The sequence below is a fragment of the Chiloscyllium plagiosum genome, unplaced genomic scaffold (genome assembly GCF_037043375.1).
Source record: "Chiloscyllium plagiosum isolate Xiang-an unplaced genomic scaffold, Cpla_swu_hap1 HiC_scaffold_27, whole genome shotgun sequence".
In the NCBI taxonomy this organism is placed as follows: Eukaryota; Metazoa; Chordata; class Chondrichthyes; order Orectolobiformes; family Hemiscylliidae; genus Chiloscyllium; species Chiloscyllium plagiosum.
In genome coordinates, this window is record NW_028270165.1 from 518,823 (window position 1) to 537,796 (window position 18,974).

Sequence of the window (18,974 nt, forward strand, 5' to 3'; positions counted from 1 at the left end):
TGGTCTGCACCTGAACCTGAGGGGCACCAGTATCCTTGGTGGGAGGTTTGCTAGTGCTCTTGGGGAGGGGGGGGGGAGGGTTTAAACTAACTGTGCAGGGGCATGGGAACCCAGACTGGAGCTTTAGGGTGCAGGACCTGGAGTGCAGGGAGGTTAGGAACATGGCATCAATTTCAAAGGAGGGTGCCTGTCAACAGGAAAGTGGCTTGAAGTGTGTATACTTCAATGCAAGCAGTATACGCAATAAGGTAGGTGAACTTGCAGCGTGGGTTGGTACCTGGGACTTCGATGTTGTGGCTATTACGGAGACATGGGTAGAACAGGGACAGGATTGGCTGTTGCAGGTTCCAGGGTTTAAATGTTTTAGTAGGGTCAGAGGTGGGGGTAAAAGAGGGGGAGGTGTGGCATTGCTTGTCAAAGATAATATTACAGCGGTGGAAAGGACGATGGATGAAAACTCGCCATCTGAGGTAGTTTGGGTTGAGGTTAGGAATAGGAAAGGTGAGGTCACCCTGTTAGGAGTTTTTTACAGGCCTCCTAATAGTCCTAGAAATGTAGAAGAAAGGATTGCGAGGATGATTCAAGAGAAGAGTGAAAGTAATAGGGTGGTTGTTATGGGGGACTTTAACTTTCCTGATATTGATTGGGAAAGCTATAGCTCAAGTTCGTTAGATGGGTCAGTGTTTGTCCAATGTGTGCAGGAGGGTTTCCTGACACAATATGTAGATAGGCCAACAAGAGGTGAGGCCATACTGTATTTGGTTCTGGGAAATGAACCAGGCCAGGTGTTAGAATTATAGGTAGGTGAGCACTTTGGGGACAGTGACCACAATTCGGTGACTTTTACTCTAGTGATGGAGAGGGAAAAGTGTGCACGACAGGGCAAGAGTTATAGCTGGGGGCAGGGAAATTATGATGCGGTGAGGCATGACTTAGGATGTGTGGCTTGGAAAAGTAAGCTGCAAGGCAAGGGCGTATTTGATATGTGGAGCTTGTTCAAGGAGCAACTATTGAGTGTCCTTGATAAGTATGTACCCGTCAGGCAGGGAGGAAAGGGTCGTGTGAGGGAGCCGTGGTTTAATAAGGAATTGGAATCCCTTGTTAAATGGAAGAGGGCGGCCTATGTAAAGATGAGGCGTGAAGGTTCAATTGGGGCGATTGAGAGTTATAAGGTAGCCAGGAAGGACCTGAAGAGAGAGCTAAGAGCAGCAAGGAGGGGACATGAAAGGTCCTTAGTTGGTAGGATTAGGGAAAACCCTAAGGCTTTCTATAGGTTTGTCAGGAATAAAAGAATGACTAGGGTAGGAATAGGTCCAGTCAAGGATAGTAGTGGGAAGTTGCGTGTGGAGGCTGAAGAGATTGGGGAGACACTGAATGAATACTTTTCTTCAGTATTCAATCAGGAACAGGACATTGTTGTCAATGAGAATACTGGGTCACAATTAAGTAGAATGGATGGCTTTGAGGTATGTAGAGAAGAGGTGTTGGAAATTCTGGAAAGGGTGAAAATAGATAAGTCCCCTGGGCCTGATGGCATTTATCCTAGGATTCTCTGGGAAGCAAGGGAGGAGATTGCAGAGCCATTGGCCTTGATTTTTATGTCCTCGTTGTCTACAGGAATAGTGCCAGAAGACTGGAGGACAGCAAATGTGGTTCCCTTGTTCAAGAAGGGGAGTAGGGATAACCCTAGTAACTATAGGCCGGTGAGTCTCACTTCTGTTGTGGGCAAAATCTTAGAGAGAATTGTAAGGGATAGGATTTATGAACATCTGGATAGGAATAATATGATCAAGGATAGTCAGCATGGTTTTGTGAAGGGCAGGTCGTGCCTCACAAACCTTATTGAATTCTTTGAGAAGGTGACTAAGGAGGTGGACGAGGGGAAAGCGGTAGATGTGGTGTATATGGATTTTAGTAAGGCATTTGATAAGGTTCCCCATGGTAGACTACTGCAAAAAATACGGAGGTATGGCATTGAGGGTGAGTTGGAGGTTTGGATTAGGAGTTGGCTGGCTGGAAGAAGACAGAAGGTAGTAGTTGATGGCAAAGGGTCATCTTGGAGTGCCGTCACTAGCGGTGTTCCGCAAGGATCTGTTTTGGGACCATTGCTGTTTGTCATTTTTATAAATGACCTGGAGCAGGGGTTAGAAGGTTGGGTGAGCAAGTTTGCGGATGATACGAAAGTCGGAGGAGTTGTAGACAGTGAGGAAGGATGTGGCAGGTTACAGCGGGATATAGATAAGCTGCAGAACTGGGCAGAAAGGTGGCAAATGGAGTTCAATGTAGCCAAGTGTGAGGTGATTCACTTTGGGAAGAGTAACAAGAAGATGGGGTACTGGGCTAATGGTCGGATACTTGGTAGTGTGGATGAGCAGAGGGATCTTGGTGTCCATGTACACAGATCTTTGAAAGTTGCCACCCAGGTAAATAGTGCGGTGAAGAAGGCATATGGAGTACTGGCTTTTATTGGTAGAGGAATTGAGTTCCGGAGTACTGAGGTCATGTTGCAGTTGTATAAGACTCTGGTCCGGCCGCATCTGGAGTATTGTGTGCAGTTTTGGTCGCCATACTATAGGAAGGATGTGGAGGCACTGGAACGGGTGCAGAGGAGGTTTACCAGGATGTTGCCTGGTATGGTAGAAAGATCGTATGAGGAAAGGCTGAGGCACTTGGGGTTGTTTTCATTGGAGAAAAGAAGGTTTAGGGGTGACTTGATAGAGGTGTACAAGATGATTAGGGGTTTAGATAGGGTCGACAGTGAGAATCTTTTTCCACGTATGGAGTCAGCTATTACAAGGGGGCATAGCTTTAAATTAAGGGGGGGGTAGGTATAGGACAGATGTTAGGGGTAGGTTATTTACTCAGCGAGTCGTGAGTTCATGGAATGCCCTGCCAGTAGCAGTGGTGGACTCTCCCTCATTATGGGCATTTCAGCAGGCATTGGATAGGCATATGGAGGATAGTGGGCTAGTGTAGGTTAGGTGGGCTTGGATCGGCACAACATCGAGGGCCGAAGGGCCTGTACTGCACTGTATTCTTCTATGTTCTATGTTCTATGAAATCTCATAATTAAAAGTACATGGTAATATTTAAAAAGCGTGACCATGTTCAAAATAGTGCAGCCTCTTTTTCAGCAAAGGGATTTGGGCTGGGGGGGGGGGGGGGGGGGGGGAGATTTAATTTTTAAGAAAATAAGCTAGTTATTACGATTTGGAATGATCTTGAAGGGGTGATGGCAGCAGTAAGTGGCAAACGTTAATACAAAATTCTTGAAAAGAAAATGATTCCAGATATATGCGGATGCAGGAAAATAATTCAACAAAAGAGCCATTACAAATTTATGGAGAAAAAAATATCTTTTTGAGAGATATAAATGGGAGCATCAATATTTAAGTAGGAATTCCAATTTTTGTTCTCCTCCCAAAAATCTGTCTTGTCAGGGTGCAGTGTAAGCCAGTACAATTTGTTATGCCACAATTCTGCAGAGAATTTCAGAAATGCGCAATAAATATTCACAGTGTACCCCTTAATCAACTCATTCAAGAATTTCAAATTGTGTTTGAGGCAATTCAATGGCAAATGGCAACATTTGTTTATTAATACACTCTCCATAAATTGTGAATATGATTTTGATAAAAATAATCTGTTTAATCCCAAATGGAGCAATTAAGTACAAAGTTACTTTCAACCATTCAATAAAACACTGCAAATTTTATTTCATATGAAAATACAATCATTTTATAAAATCTTTACAAAGGAAATATATTAAACAAAACAGCTTTCCCGGGTGTCAATACTTAGAGCTATTATTTGGCAATCAACCAACTAATTGAAATAATTTCAGAATAAATTAGCTGTTTCATTATTATACATTGAGATATTTTAATTAAAATATCTCAAAGGAAATCTTTAATACAAAGCAAAGTTAGATAAAATACAAAAGTATCTTGCAGAATTCACTTCAAATCATATCTGTTGAATCACAAAAAGATGATGCTCAATGTACCAAATGATGGACAATCACTGGTAATGATGGAAAAACATTGTAAAGAATGTATATATCTCAATTATATCTTAAATGAATATTTACTCTGCCTTGGACAACAACAACTGAAAATTTGTTTTGACAAATTGAAAACTACAATAGCAAAGCTTTAGAAAATCCTCCACTGAGCCAAATCTTGAATAAAAGTTTTTTTCAGGAAATCCTTTAGAGATTTCAGGCTTCTCCAGCTTCAAGTAGCTGAAGAAGAAAAAAATGCATCTGGTTGGAGACATGAATAGAAAAGAATCAGAGGGCTATGGACCAAATGCTGGCAAATGGGTCACTCGATTAATTTAGGATATTTGGTTGTCTGGACTGAAGGGTTTGCTTCTGTGCTCTACAACTCTATGACTATTTCTACATAGTCAGAATCAATTTCACAAAACTAGGATTAGGCCATTCATCCTTTACAGCCTGTCTTGGGCTGTGGCCTAACTACGCACGTTTCAATGCAAGTTTCAGAAAGACTTCAGCAGCTCTTTTCAAAAAGTGAACATGCTTTCAGACTTTAACAATGTTTCTGAATATATCAATGTAACTATTCTCAATGTTAAAGATCAGCCATTTCAGAATGTCATTTAAACGTAGAGCTTTTCTAACAATAGGTGTGAATTCTGTGTGTCCCAATATCGAGTCAGACTGACATTGTTGTTCGAAAAGCTCTGCATTTAAATGACATTCTTGAAGGTAATTTAAAACAAGTTCTGGGATTAACGTACCAAAGAACAGAAGCCCATTCTAAAATATGAAAGATTTAATCTAAAATTGTTTAGTGAAGGACTCCTTTGGCTATAAATTCTGTGATCATGATCTACTGTCCACGACCACCTGATGAAAGAGCAGCACCACTTGGGTGATCCAATGTCTCATTTGGATCACCCAAGGTTAGAAATGGAAGCATATCTCTTCAAGGTTACAGTTTGATTTACCCTTTCAATGTTCTTAAAATTTAGGGGGTTCCATTGTAGTGTTCAATTCTGATCCATTAAAATCAGAATCCAGTCTCATCGGAGTGCAGAACCAACTCAACTGACGGAACAAACAAAACAACTTTTCGGTTTGCTTTTTAAGATGTGACATCTTCTCTCCCTCCCTCTCTGGTGACCCAACAGGACTACCAGAGCTGGAAGTACCACTCTTGAAATACGATTGCTAACCTACAGTTTTCTTTTAAGGATTTAAAAGCTGCCAGCCTGATCTCGCACAAAGCACAAAAATAGACTGTTCACCCGTGCCTGCGCAGAGGAGAAATTTCAGGAGGAACCGATCACAAAATAACAACTGTTACCAGTCCCACAACACGTGTTTCCTTGGACAAAGTTAAAAATCTCACAACACCAGGTTATAAACCAACAGATTTATTTGGAAACACTAACATTTGGAGCACCGCTCTTTTATCAGGTTGGTTGTGGAGAATGAGATCATGATCATGGAATTTATAGCCAAAGGAGTCCAGTGTCATGGAGATGTGATATATTAAACAATTTTAGATTAAATCTTTCATCTTTTAGAATGGGTTTCTGCTCTTTGGCATGTTAATTCCAGAACTTGTTTTTAATTACCTTCTCAAGAAAGTCATTCAAATGCAGAGCTTTTCTAACAATAGGTATGAATTCTCTGAGTCCCAATATTGAGTTAGATGGACATTTTTCTTCGAAATGTTGTGCATTTAAATTACATTCTTGAGAAGGTAGTTTTTAGATTAGGGTGTAGGTTAGGCTGGATTGGCCATGCTAATTTACCCTTATTGTTCAGGATATGCAAAGTAGGGTGGATTAGCTATAAGAAATATGAAGTAAGGGGGTGGGTCTGGGTAGCAATGGTGCTAAATGCCTTCTTAACCATCCAGTCTACCAGTTCTTTGCAGGTTGCATCACTATGTACCTGAACCCTCCCAGGTCTCTGTTTTAACTATACAAGTCCTGTCTTTCCTCATTTTAGCAAAATGCAACTCCTTGCTTTTATTTATACCTCTCTCATATACGCACACCATAACGCTCTCACACACTCACAGACTTATACTCCATCACACTCTCACTTTACCAAGCATGCACACACACACATGTACACACACACTCTCATGCACACTCAACTCTATGGAGTGAATTTTTATTGGCAGAATTATATTTGCAGATACTTTCAATTTTCCTCACAAAGCACACAATCTACAGGCAGTCAATCCATGTAATATTTTATATATTCCTACTTTAAAAACAGAACTAGTCTGATTCAAGATTGGGATATGACAGACTCGAACCTCACAACTTTAATGTATTGTGTGAGCTGAGATGTCACTTTTAAAAAAATAAAAAAAAACATAAGTCATCTCAAGAACATGACTTAGATGTTGTTCTTGGATTTACATATTGATGAACCGAAACCTGCAAACCATTCTAAAAGATATCAGTTGCATGATACTATGAATTTTGATATAAGATCTGTGTCTTATGATCCTGCTCCACAGCTACCTGTGGAAGGACCGGCGCTCCGAAAGCTAGTGCTTCCGAATAAACCTGTTGGACTATAACCTGGTCTTGTGTGATTTTTAACTTTATCCACCCCAGTCCAATACTAGCACCTCCCCATCGTTTCTAGTGAACACAGCCCATACCTCCCAGTAAACTTTACAATGCCAGTGAAACAACACAGTACCTGTACTCCTGAAAAATTTACAATTTCTAATGATAGCTACCCATTCACTGCTCCATCTGATACACAACATTGAAAACTTAGTGCAGGAGGCTGAAAGAAATGAACAGCTTTAAAACAAAAAACCTCTTGGAGCTCAAAGCTTTCAATGAGAGTCTGAGCCCACGGTAAGTTCAGGCAATCTTTATTGTGACCCAACTTTGTTAAAGCTTCAGATCTCCCAGCAAAAAGGTGTAGAAAAAGTAGCTGCTTTTTGAACAGCTCAAGGTCAAACTGCGCATAATCCTCACTCCCCACCCCTCCACCCATCCCACCTCACTTTCTTTACTATTAGTCATCACCGAGTTGTCCTTTTGTAATTGGATCCTTGGTACAGCCGTAACCTGGGGGAAGTTTTGCCTCACTCAGCAATTTCAACCCATACGCCGTCTCCTAGTAAGTTTCTCCCCGCTTAGCTGCCAGGGGCTGAGTGGGAGGGGAGGTGCTGGGCAGTCTAGTGTTAACCACACAGCTGTGGCTCTGGAGTCATGTGTAGGCTGGACTAGTTAAAGGATGCAGCTGGATGACTGAATGAATCCTTTCCCACAATGGCAGTTTCCTTCCCTAAAAAGAGCATGCGTGAATCAGATGGGCCCCCCACACCAAAAATGGTTCTTCATCAGATTCTGAACTCAAGATGTCTGACCGAATTCCAATTCCGTGATCTGCTGCGGCTGGATTCAAACTCAGGAGTCCCTGGAACCGGGTTGATAGTCCAGTCCCTAATGGCACTCGGTTGTTGCTCCTTCAATCAGCCTGCGATGGCATGTGAACTCGTTGGTGCCTCCGCAGGTGGGAGGAGCGGGTGAAGGCCTTCCCACACTCTGTGCAGCCGAAGGGCTTCTCCCCAGTGTGGATCCGCTGATGGGTCTGGAGTTTGGAGGAATTGCTGAACCCCTTCCTGCACTCAGGGCAGCTGAAGGACCACTCCCCTGTGTGAATCCTCTGGTGAGTCAGCAGGATTGAGGAATTGCTGAAGGCCTTCCCACACTCGGTGCTGGGAATGGTCTCTCCCCCATATGGATCCGCCGGTGGGTCAGCAGAGTGGTGGAACTGCTGAAGGCCTTCCTGCACTCGGGGCAGCTGAAGGGCTTCTCCCCAGTGTGGAGACGCTGGTGCTTCCACAAGTTGCTCACCTGACTAAATCCCTTCCCACACTTGGGGCAGGTAAACGGCCTCTCCCCCGTGTGGACCCGCTGGTGAGTCAGCAGGTGGGAGGAATTGCTGAAGGCCTTCCCACACTCGGAGCAGCTGTCGGGCCTCTCCCCTGTGTGGACCCGCCAGTGGGTCAGTAGGTCAGAGGAATGTCTGAACGCCTTCTTGCACTCGGAGCAAGAAAACGGCCTCTCGCCAGTGTGGAGTCGCCTGTGTGTCTGGAGGTTGAAGGAATTGCTGAAGGCTTTCCCGCACTCGGGACACGGGAACCGCCTCTCCCCTGTGTGGACCCGCTGGTGAGTCCGCAGGGCAGAGGCCTGGGTAAAGCCCTTCCCACACTCAGGGCAGCTAAAGGGCCTCTCTCTGGTGTGACTGCGCCGATGAGTCTCCAGGGCAGATGGGACACAGAAGTCTTTCCCGCAGTCACCATACTTCCATGGTTTCTCCACAGGGCGGATTCCTCAGATTTCTCCATGGCCACAGCTTCAGCCGCACACAAACTCGTGTACAGCCCCTTCGCACCGTGATTTCCTCTTAACAGGCGGTATAGCTGTTACACGTTCCACACTTAATGCACTGCAACAGTAGGTCTCTCATCCAGTCCCACTGATACTGGAAATGTACTCAAACAGGAACCAAAAAGCTTTGCTCCTTCTCACAGAATCGCAGTCAAAAATCGTTGTGGTCCTGATGGATTGAGTGACCGTCAGACTTTGACACTAAAGTGAGGACTGCTGACTCTGGAGAGTCACTGTCAAAAAGTACAGCACTGGAAAAGCACAGCAGATCAGGCAGCATCCGAGGAGCAGGAGAGTTGACGTTCCAGTTGATTTTGAAACTTCTGTCTTCAGATCTTCAAACGCTGTAAAAAGAGAATATAAAAGTCATCACTGTCACTTCAGGGTAGAAATTCAGAACAAGCAATTCTGCTTTCTGGAGAACATTCTTTTCTTTTATTATTCCACAAAATTGAAAGTGCCATTCTCTCTCTCCCTCTCTGTTTTCACTCCACTTTAACTAATTCTCGTGAGGGTGCTGATTCAGGATCTTACAGGAGCAGAAAAGCAAAAAAACGTCAAGACTTATCTCTCTGAAACTCCACCTGAAAGTTAATATCTTTCACGTCATTGGCATAATGCTGAGAGTGAGCAGGTCTGATTTGGAAAGCAAAATAAAGTGTGCCAATTCAGGATGAACCTGCAATGCAGCTTCTTAAGGAACAACCTCAAGAAATGGTTAATGTCCCCGGGAACGGGAGCATAATGAGACATCAAGGTATTAATACCGACACCAGAGAGAGAAACTGAACATACAGATGTGGCAAATGTTAGTGGAAAGCCAGAGTCAGAGATATACATACAAAAACAGACAGGCACAGGCACTTCAGTCAAACTCTTCTGTGCTGACCAGATATCCTAAATTAATCTAGTCACATTTGCCAGCACGTGTTCCCTGGCCCTCTGAACCGTCCGTATTGATACACCCGTCCAAATGCCTTTTAAATGCTGTAATTGTCCCAGCCTCCACTACTTTCTCTGGCAGGTCATTCCGTACACACATTCCCACCCGCCCAAACCTCGTGAAATAGTTGCCTCCTTAGGTCTCTTTTAAATCTCCACGGCCCCTCCCCCGCCGCCCTCACCCTAAACCAATCACCCTCTAGTTCAAGACTCCCCCACCCCAAGGAAAAGACCATGTCTATTTACCCTATCCATGCTCCTTCTGATTTTATAAACCTCTATAAGGTTACCCCTAAGATTCTGGCGCGGGCTGGGGAAACAGCCCCACCCTATCCTTCTGACCCTCCTCACCCGGGCAATGAAGACACATACCTGAGTTTGCAGAGTCTGCGCCCTCCTTGGATTCACTCCAGTTGCTACCAGTGAACAGATTTTCTCCCTCTTCGATTGAAGAGTTGCCCAGCGAAAGGGTTTTACTCTGAACCGAGCAGAGCCACTTCCGCGTTGTGACGTCATCGATGGGTCGAGGCGGCGGAGGGAGAGACAAGAAGGGGAGGAGCGAGCAGCGGAGAGGGGCGGAGCGACGATTGGGGTCAGGGGCGGGGCGATGAGGTGGAGCCAGAGGCAGAGCGAGGCCGGGACAGTAGGAGGAGCAAGTGTCGAGCGACGGCCTACGAGATGGGGCGTGACGAGACGAAGGGACGGGGCGAACGGCGGCTCAGCACTGCGCCTGCTCCGGATTGACCGCCGGCACTGCCCTGAACAGTTTGCAAAAATCCTTTCCCTTCAGAGAATCCGCACAATATAGAAGCAGGTCACCCGGCCCAATGAGACCACCCCGACCCTCCGAAGGGTAACCCACCCACATCCATTCCCCTTTCCCCTCCTGCCCGATATTTACCCCCCGAATAGACCTCACCTGCACATACCTGGGCACTATGGGTAATTTAACATGGCGAATCCACCCTTATCTGTACATCCCTGGACCATGTGGGGCAATTTAGCATGGCCAATCCACCCTCACCCTTCACAGATTAACTACTCTCCGAGAAAAACAGCTCCTCCTCATCTCTACCTTAAATCTACTCCCCCTAATTTTATGGCCGAGTCTCATCCGCCAGCAGAAACTACTAGACAGGGCAGGGAGCTGGTGGGCGTGGGTAGGGATGGCATGCTCTTCAGAGGGGTTGAATGGCCTACTTCCACACTGTAGAGATTGAATGATTTACTGCAGTCGCGTTTGCCCCGGATCACAGCACGCAGAACCTCCCACCTTCCACCAAATCAAAAGACAAGTCCCACCCTGCCCTCTCGTATGTGTGTTATTTGTCTGCTTCATCGTTTCCAGTGAATACGGCCTAAACCCCGCTGCCGTCAGTAAACTTTAAAATGCTCAGGAAACAATGAGGTATTGAAAACCGTAAGGTTTCTAATGATAACAGTGACTAATTCATTTCTTCTGATGTACAGCAGTGGAAATATAATGCTGGAGGCTGAAAGAAATGAGCAGTTTAAAACAAGAACCCACCTAACCCTTCACTCAGCTCCCCACTCAGCACACTGTACTTACTGCCGGTAAACCTTAAAGCACTTCATCCCCACAGTGCAATGAATTCCCACTTTCCACTAAAATTCTGGATGTACTCATTCACTCAGTTGCTGTCCCACAAATTAAAGATTTCACTGTAATTTGTTCTGTGCAATGAACCAGAATTGATCAGGGACCTCGAAGTGAAGGAGCCATTGGGAAGTAGTGACCATAATACAATAAGCTTCAATCTGCAATTTGAGAAGGAGAGGGTACAATCGGAAGTGATAATATTTCTGTTGAATACAGGGAACTATGGAGCTATGAGGGAGGAGCTGGCCAAAGTTCAATGGTGCAATACCTTAGCAGGGATGACAGTGGAGGAACAATGGCAGATATTTCTGTGTATAATGCAGAAGATGCAGGATCAGTTCATTCCAAAAAGGAAGACAGATCCTAGGAGGAGGCAAGGGTGGCCATGGCTGACGAGGGAAGTTAAGAAACATATAAAGTTAAAAGACAAAAAGTATAACATAGCAAAGATAAGTGGGAAAATGGAGGACTGGGAAGCTTTTAAAGAACAACAGAGGATAACTAAGAAGGAAATACACAGAGAAAAAATGAGGTACGAAGGAAAACTGGTCAAAAACATAAAGGAGGATAGTAAAAGCTTTTTTAGATATGTAAAAGGCAAAAAAATAGTTAAGACTAAAATTGGGCCCTTGAAGACAGAAACAGGGGAATATATTACGGGGAACAAAAAAATGGCAGAAGAATTGAATTGGTACTTCAGATCTGTGTTCACTGGTGAAGACACAAGCAGTCTCCCTGAGGTAACAGTGGCTGAAGGACCTGAACTTAAGGGAATTTATATTTGCCATAATTTGGTGTTGGAGAGACTGTTAGGTCTGAAGGTTGATACGTCCACAGGGCCTGATGGTGAAGGAGGTGGCTCGAGAAATCGTGGACGCGTTGGTGATTATTTTCCACAGTTCGATAGATTCGGGATCATTTCCTGCGGATTGGAGGGTGGCTAATGTTATACCACTTTTTAAGAAATGTGGGAGAGAGAAAGCAGTAAATTATAGACCAGTTAGTCTGACCTCAGTGGTGGGAAAGATGCTGGAGTCTATTATAAAGAATGAAATTACGACACATCTGGACAGTAGTAACAGGATAGGTCAGAGTCAGCATGGATTTATGAAGGGGAAATCATGCTTGACTAATCTTCTGGAATTTTTTGAGGATGTAACTCTGAAGATGGATGAGGGAGATCCAGTAGATGTAGTGTACCTGGACTTTCAAAAAGCTTTTGATAAGGTCCTACATAGGAGGTTAGTGAGCAAAATTAGGGTGCATGGTATTCGGGGCAAAGTACTAACTTGGATTGAAAGTTGGTTGGCTGATAGGAAACAAAGAGTCATGATAAACGGCTCCATTTCGGAATGGCAGGCAGTGACCAGTGGGGTACCGCAGGGATCAGTGCTGGGACCGCAGCTTTTTACAATATATATTAATGATATAGAAGATGGTATTAGTAATAACATTAGCAAATTTGCTGATGATACTAAGCTGGGTGGCAGGGTGAAATGTGAGGAGGATGTTAGGAGATTACAGGGTGACCTGAACAGGTGACGTGTGTGGGCAGATGCATGGCAGATGCAGTTTAATGTGGATAAATGTATGGTTATCCACTTTGGTAGAAAGAACAGGAAGGCATATTACTACTTAAATGCAGTCAATTCAGTTAAATGGGCAGTACAAAGGGATCTGGGTGTTCTTGTTCACCAGTCACTGAAGGCAAGCATGCAGGTACAGCAGGTAGTGAAGAAGGCTAATAGCATGCTGGCCTTCATAACAAGAGGGATTGAGTATAGAAGCAAAGAGGTTCTTCTGCAGCTGTACAGGCCCCTGGTGAGACCACACCTGGAGTATTGTGTGCAGTTCTGGTCTCCAAATTTGAGGAAAGACATTCTGGCTATTGAGGGAGTGATGTGTAGGTTCACGAGGTCAATTCCTGGAATGGCGGGACTATCTTACGCTGAAAGACTGGAGCGACTGGGCTTGTATACCCTTGAGTTTAGAAGACTGAGAGGGGATCTGTTTGAGACATATAAGATTATTAAAGGATTGGACACTCTGGAGGCAGGAAACATGTTTCCGCTGATGGGTGAGTGCCGAACCAGAGGACACAGCTTAAAAATACGGGGTAGACCATTTAGGACAGCGATGAGGAGAAACATCTTCACCCAGAGAGTGGTGGCTGTGTGGAATGCTCTGCCCCAGCGGGCAGTGGAGGCCCACTCTCTGGATTCATTTAAGAAAGAGTTGGATAGATCTCTCAAGGATAATGGAATCAAGGGTTATGGAGATAAGGCAGGAACAGGATACTGATTAAGGATGATCAGCCATGATCATATTGAATGGTGGTGCAGGCTCGAAGGGCAGAATGACCTACTCCTGCACCTATTGTCTATTGCTCCCAGTAAGGGCAAAACATCTTTGAAAGCTGCTCTGAAAGTGCTCTGACTCTTCTGCTTTCAGCAAAGCTGATTAGAGTTTTGAAGCATGGAAACAGACCTTTCGGCTCAGCTTCTCATGCCAACCAAATATCCGAAATTAACCTCGTCACATTTGGCCCATATCCCTCTAAATCCTTCCTATTCATGTACCTATCCAGATGCCTTTTAAATGTTGTCATTATCTGGTAGTTTGTTACACACATGTACCATCCTCTGCATGAAAACCTTGCCGGTCACGTCCCTTTTAAATCATTCCCCTCTCACCTCAAACATATGCCCTCTAGTTTTGGACTCCCCTACCCTGGCAAAAAGTGCTTGGGTATTTACCCGATCCATGCCCCTCATAAACATCTATAAGATCACCCCCATAGCCTCCAATTCTCCAGGGAAAATATCCCTGGCCTCTTCAGCCTCTCACTGTAGGTCACAAGCATGGCAACAGCCTTGTAAATCTTCTCCAACCACTTCCAAAGTTTCACAACCTCTTTGCTATAGCAGGGAGACCAGAACTGAACACAGTATTCCAAAAGTGGCCTAAACAATGTCTTATACAGCTGCAAAATGCAACACCTCTCATTTCTCTAAATAAAACTCCATCTGCCACTCCTTGGCCCATTCGCCCACCTAAACAATTCTAATTTATAATGAACTCTCTTTCCCCTCTTATTCCCGAGAAGCTGAAAATCTCCATCCCACATACTCTCTTTCCATTTGCCGAACCTAATCCCTGCTGTACCTCATCCTGAAGGGTCTGCTTCATGCTGATTAACAGGCCCACACTCAGGAGAGATCTAATTGAAACACACAGAATACTGAATGGCCTGGACATAGTGGACGTTGGGAAGATGTTTCCGTTGGTAGGAGAGACTCAGACCCGAGGGCACAGCCTCAGAGTAAAAAGAAGGCCTTTTAGAACATAGATAAACATAAAACTCTTCAGCCAGATAGTGGTGAATCTATGGAATTCATTGCCACAGTAGGATGGAGAGGCTAGGTCACTGAGTATATTTAAGACTGAGACATATGTTTTTGAGTACCAAGGGGATCGAGGGTTATGGAGAGAAAGCAAGAGAATGGGACTGAGAAACCTATGAGTCACAATTGAATGGTATGAGCAGACTTGATGATCTGAATGGCCTACTTTCTGCTCCTATGTCTTATAGTCTCTTGCTGTCCTGGACACAGAGTGAGAGAACTGGGAACAGAATTCGGCCATTTGGTCTTTCGAGCCTGCACCAGCATTGAACAGATCATAACTGGATATGAATCTAACTACATCGAAGTGGATAGGCTGGGACTTTTTCACTGGAGCACAGCAGGTTGCGAGGTAACCTTATAGAGGTTTATAAAATCATGAAGGATATAGATGAGGTGAACAGCGGGTCTCCTTTCTCTAGGGTGGTTTCAAGGTTAGGGAGCAAAGTTTGACGGTGAGTGGAGAAAGATTTTAAAAAGACATGAGGGGCACCAGTTTTCTTAAAAAAAAACACAGAGCGTGGTTTGTGTGTGGAATAAATGTCCAGAGAAAGGATGGAGGTACCGTAACAACGTTTCAAAGAAATTTGGCCAAGTACATGAATAGGAAATGTTTGGAGGGATATGGGCCAAACACAGGCAGCTGGGACTAATTTAGTTTGAGAACATCGTCAGCATGGACTAGTTGGACTGAAACTGTTCTAAAACCATTTCCTTGCCTTCCCCCATAAACATCCACTTCTTTGTTGTTCCAAAATCAGATGAACTCAGCCTTGAATACATTCAATGACCCCCTAACTGCAGGAAGACATCCCCACTTCTGAACTCAATTCCTCTTGTTAACATACCACTTGCCTTGCTGATTGCTTGCTGCTCCTCTCTGACAACTGGTACTGACTGGTGTGGAATGACGCTGAGCCCCCTTTGTACATTCACACATCATTCCTGATGAAGGGCTCATGCCCAAAACAACAACTCTCCTACTCCTTGAATGCTGCCCGACCTGCTGTGCTTTTCCAATGCCACACTTTTCGACTCTGATCTCCAGCATCTGCAGTCCTCACTTGCTCCACATCCCAATACATCACCATTTAAATAATACACCTCCTTTCTGCTTTTTTTTTCACAGCAGAGGCTATAATTTTACATTGTGGTACTGCATTTGCCATGTGTTTGCCAATTGTAGACTTCTCTACATCGGGGAGACTTGGGGAACAGTTCACCGAGCATCGTACCTGGGCCCGCAGAGGCCGACCGCATCTCCCAGTCACCAGCCATTTTAATTCCCCTTCCCACTCCCTTTCTGACATAACCATCTTTGGCCTCCTCCCTTTCCACAATGAATCAAACTGCAAATTGGAGGAACAACATCTCATCTTCCGCCCAGGCTGCGTAGAGTTGGGAGGACTCAACATTGGGGAATTCAATTTCAAATAAGCTCACTATCTTTCTATCTCCTCCTCCTCCCTGCCACCAACCAGATTTCTTCCTCTCATTGATGGGGGCTAGAGGGTGGGGCTAGGGAGAACAGAAAGAGGATGGACAGGGGCTGGGGAGAATAGAGAGAGAATGGATGGGGGCTGGGTGGAGCTGTGGAGAACAGAGAGAGAGAATGGACAGGGGAGCAGAGGGTGAGGGAGAGGAGAAGGACTTGGGGGGGAGAGAAAGGCCTGCAGGGCAGAGCGTGGGGGACCCAGAGAATGGGGGGAAGGGTCTGAGAGGGAGAATGTGGGGGTAGAGTGTTGGGGGGGGGGACAGGAAAGAGAATGGTGTGGGGTGCAGAATGTGACGAGAGACAGAGAATGGGCGGGGACAGAGGGTGGGTGGAGAGAGAGAATGAGTGGCAAGGAGAGGGTGGGGGCGGTGGAAGAATGGGCAGCAGAGAGTTGGTGGAGAGAGAGAATGGACAGGGAACAGATGGAGAGCGGAGGGTGAGGGGAGAGAAAGAGGATGGATGGGGGGGCAGAGGGTGGGGAGAGGGAAATGGACATGAGGCACTGTGGGTGGCAGGGTGGGAATGGACAGGAGGAGCTGTGGATGGACAGGGGATGCTGAGGGTGGTGGGGAACAGAGAGGAGGTGCTGTGGGTAGCAAGAAGGGAATAAGTGACCTCAAGGACAATCTTTTTATGCAGAGGGTGGTGTGTGTGTGTGTGTGGAACAAGCTGCCAGGGGCGTGGGGGAGATGGGTACAATTACAATATTTAAAAGGCATCTGGGAGGGATATGGGCCAAGGCTAGAACTTGGGACTGGGTCAGCTTGGGACATCTGGTCAGCATGGATGAGTTGAACCAAAGGATCTCTTTCCGTGCAGTATGTCTCTAGATGTCTATAAATCTATTCTTAAAACCAGACCTTTTTACTGATAATCTACCTGCTGGACTTTTGTCGTGCACCCAGTTTCAGGAGATTTGTGGTGGGTACAATAGATAATAGACAATAGACAATAGGTGCAGGAGTAGGCCATTCAGCCCTTCGAGCCTGCACGGCCATTCAATATAATCATGGCTGATCATTCCTAATCAGTATCCTGTTCTTGCCTTATCTCCATAACCCTTGATTCCACTATCTTTGAGAGCTCTATCCAACTCCTTCTTAAATGAATCCAGAGAGTGAGCCTACACTGCCCTCTGGGGCAGAGCATTCCACACAGCATTCCATTCTTCTCTGGATGAAGAAGTTTCTCCTGAGCTCTGTCCTAAATGGTCTACCCCGTATTTTTAAGCTGTGTCCTCTGGTTCGGCACTCACCCATCAGTGGAAATATGTTTCCTACTGCCAGAGTGTCCAATCCTTTCATAATCTTATACGTCTCAATCAGATCCCCTTTCAGGTGGCAGGGTGGGAATGGACAGGAGGAGCTGTGGATGGACAGGGGATGCTGAGGGTGGTGGGGAACAGAGAGGAGGTGCTGTGGGTAGCAAGAAGGGAATAAGTGACCTCAAGGACAATCTTTTTATGCAGAGGGTGGTGTGTGTGTGTGTGGAACAAGCTGCCATTCCAGGAATTGACCTCGTGAACCTACGCTGCACTCCCTCAATAGCCAGAATGTCTTTTCTCAAATTTGGAGACCAGAACTGCACACAGTACTCCAGGTGTGGTCTCACCAGGGCCCTGTACAGCTGCAGAAGCACCTCTTTGCTTCTATACTCAATCTCTCTTGTTATGAAGGCCAGCATGCTATTAGTCTTCTTCACTACCTGCTGTACCTGCATGCTTGCCTTCATTGACTGGTGTACAAGAACACCCAGATCTCTCTGTACTGTCCCTTTACATAAATTGATTCCATTGAGGTAGTAGTCTGCCTTCCTGTTCTTGCTATCAAAGTGGATAACCATACATTTATCCACATTAAACTGCATCTGCCATGCATCTGCCCACTCACCTAACTTGTCCAGGTCACCTCCTAACATCCATGTAATCTCCTAACATCCTCATCACTTTTCACCCTGCCACCCAGCTTTGTATCATCAGCAAATTTGCTAATGTTATTGCTGATACCATCTTCTATATCATGAACATATCTTGTAAAAATCTGTGGTCCCAGCACGGATCCCTGCGGTACCCCACTGGTCACGGCCTGCCATTCCAAAATGGAGCCGTTTATCACTACCCTTTGTTTCCTATTAGCCAACCAATTTTCAATCCAATCTAGTACTTTGCCCCCAATACCATGCACCCTAATTTTACTCACTAACCTCCTGTGTGGGACTTTATCAAAAGCTTTTTGAAAGTCCAGGTACAGTACATCTACTGGATTTCCCTCGTCCATCTTCAGAGTTACATCCTCAAAAAATTCAAGAAGATTAGTCAAGCATGATTTCCCCTTCATAAATCCATGCTGACTCTGTCCTATCCTGTTACTACTATCCAGATGTGCAGTAATTTCATCCTTTATAATAGACTCCAGCATCTTTCCCACTACTGAGGTCAGACTAACTGGTCTATAATTTCCTGCTTTCTCTCGCCCACCTTTCTTAAAAAGTGGTATAACATTCGCCACCCTCCAATCCTCAGGAACCGACCCCGAATCTATTGAACTCTGGAAAATAATCACCAACGCATCCACGAGTTCCCGAGCCACCTCCTTCAGTACCCTGGGATGCAGACCATCAGGCCCCGGAGACTTATCAACCTTCAGACCTAACAGTCTCTCCAACACCAAATCCTGGCAAATATAAATTCCCTTAAGTTCAGGTCCTTCAGCCACTGTTACCTCAGGGAGATTGCTTGTGTCTTCCCCAGTGAACATAGATCTGAAGTACCCATTTAATTCCTCTGCCATTTCTTTGTTCCTAGTAATATATTCCCCTGTTTCTGTCTTCAAGGGCCCAATTTTTGTCCTAACCATTTTTTTGCCTTGCACATACCTAAAAAAGCTTTTACTATCTTCCTTAATATTCTTGGCCAGTTTACCTTCGTACCTCATTTTTCCTCTGCGTATTTCCTTCTTAGTAATCCTCTGTTGCTCTTTAAAAGCTTCCCAGTCCTCAGTTTTCCCACTTATCTTAGCTATGTTATACTTTTTCTCTTTTAACTTTATATGTTTCTTTACTTCCCACGTCAGCCACGGCCGCCCATGCCTCCTCCTGGGATCTTTCT

The 18,974-nt window shown here is 45.1% G+C and overlaps 1 protein-coding gene across 1 annotated transcript in view; it reads left to right on the forward strand.

Moving 5' to 3' along the window:
- LOC148142785 (uncharacterized) overlaps nt 1–18,974 on the forward strand; it is a 141,709-nt gene that overhangs the window by 101,249 nt on the left and 21,486 nt on the right. The window contains exon 4 of the mRNA XM_087975748.1: nt 9,802–10,113. Coding sequence (XP_087831874.1) covers nt 9,802–10,113 — 312 coding nt within the window. The remainder of the gene's footprint in view (nt 1–9,801; nt 10,114–18,974) is intronic.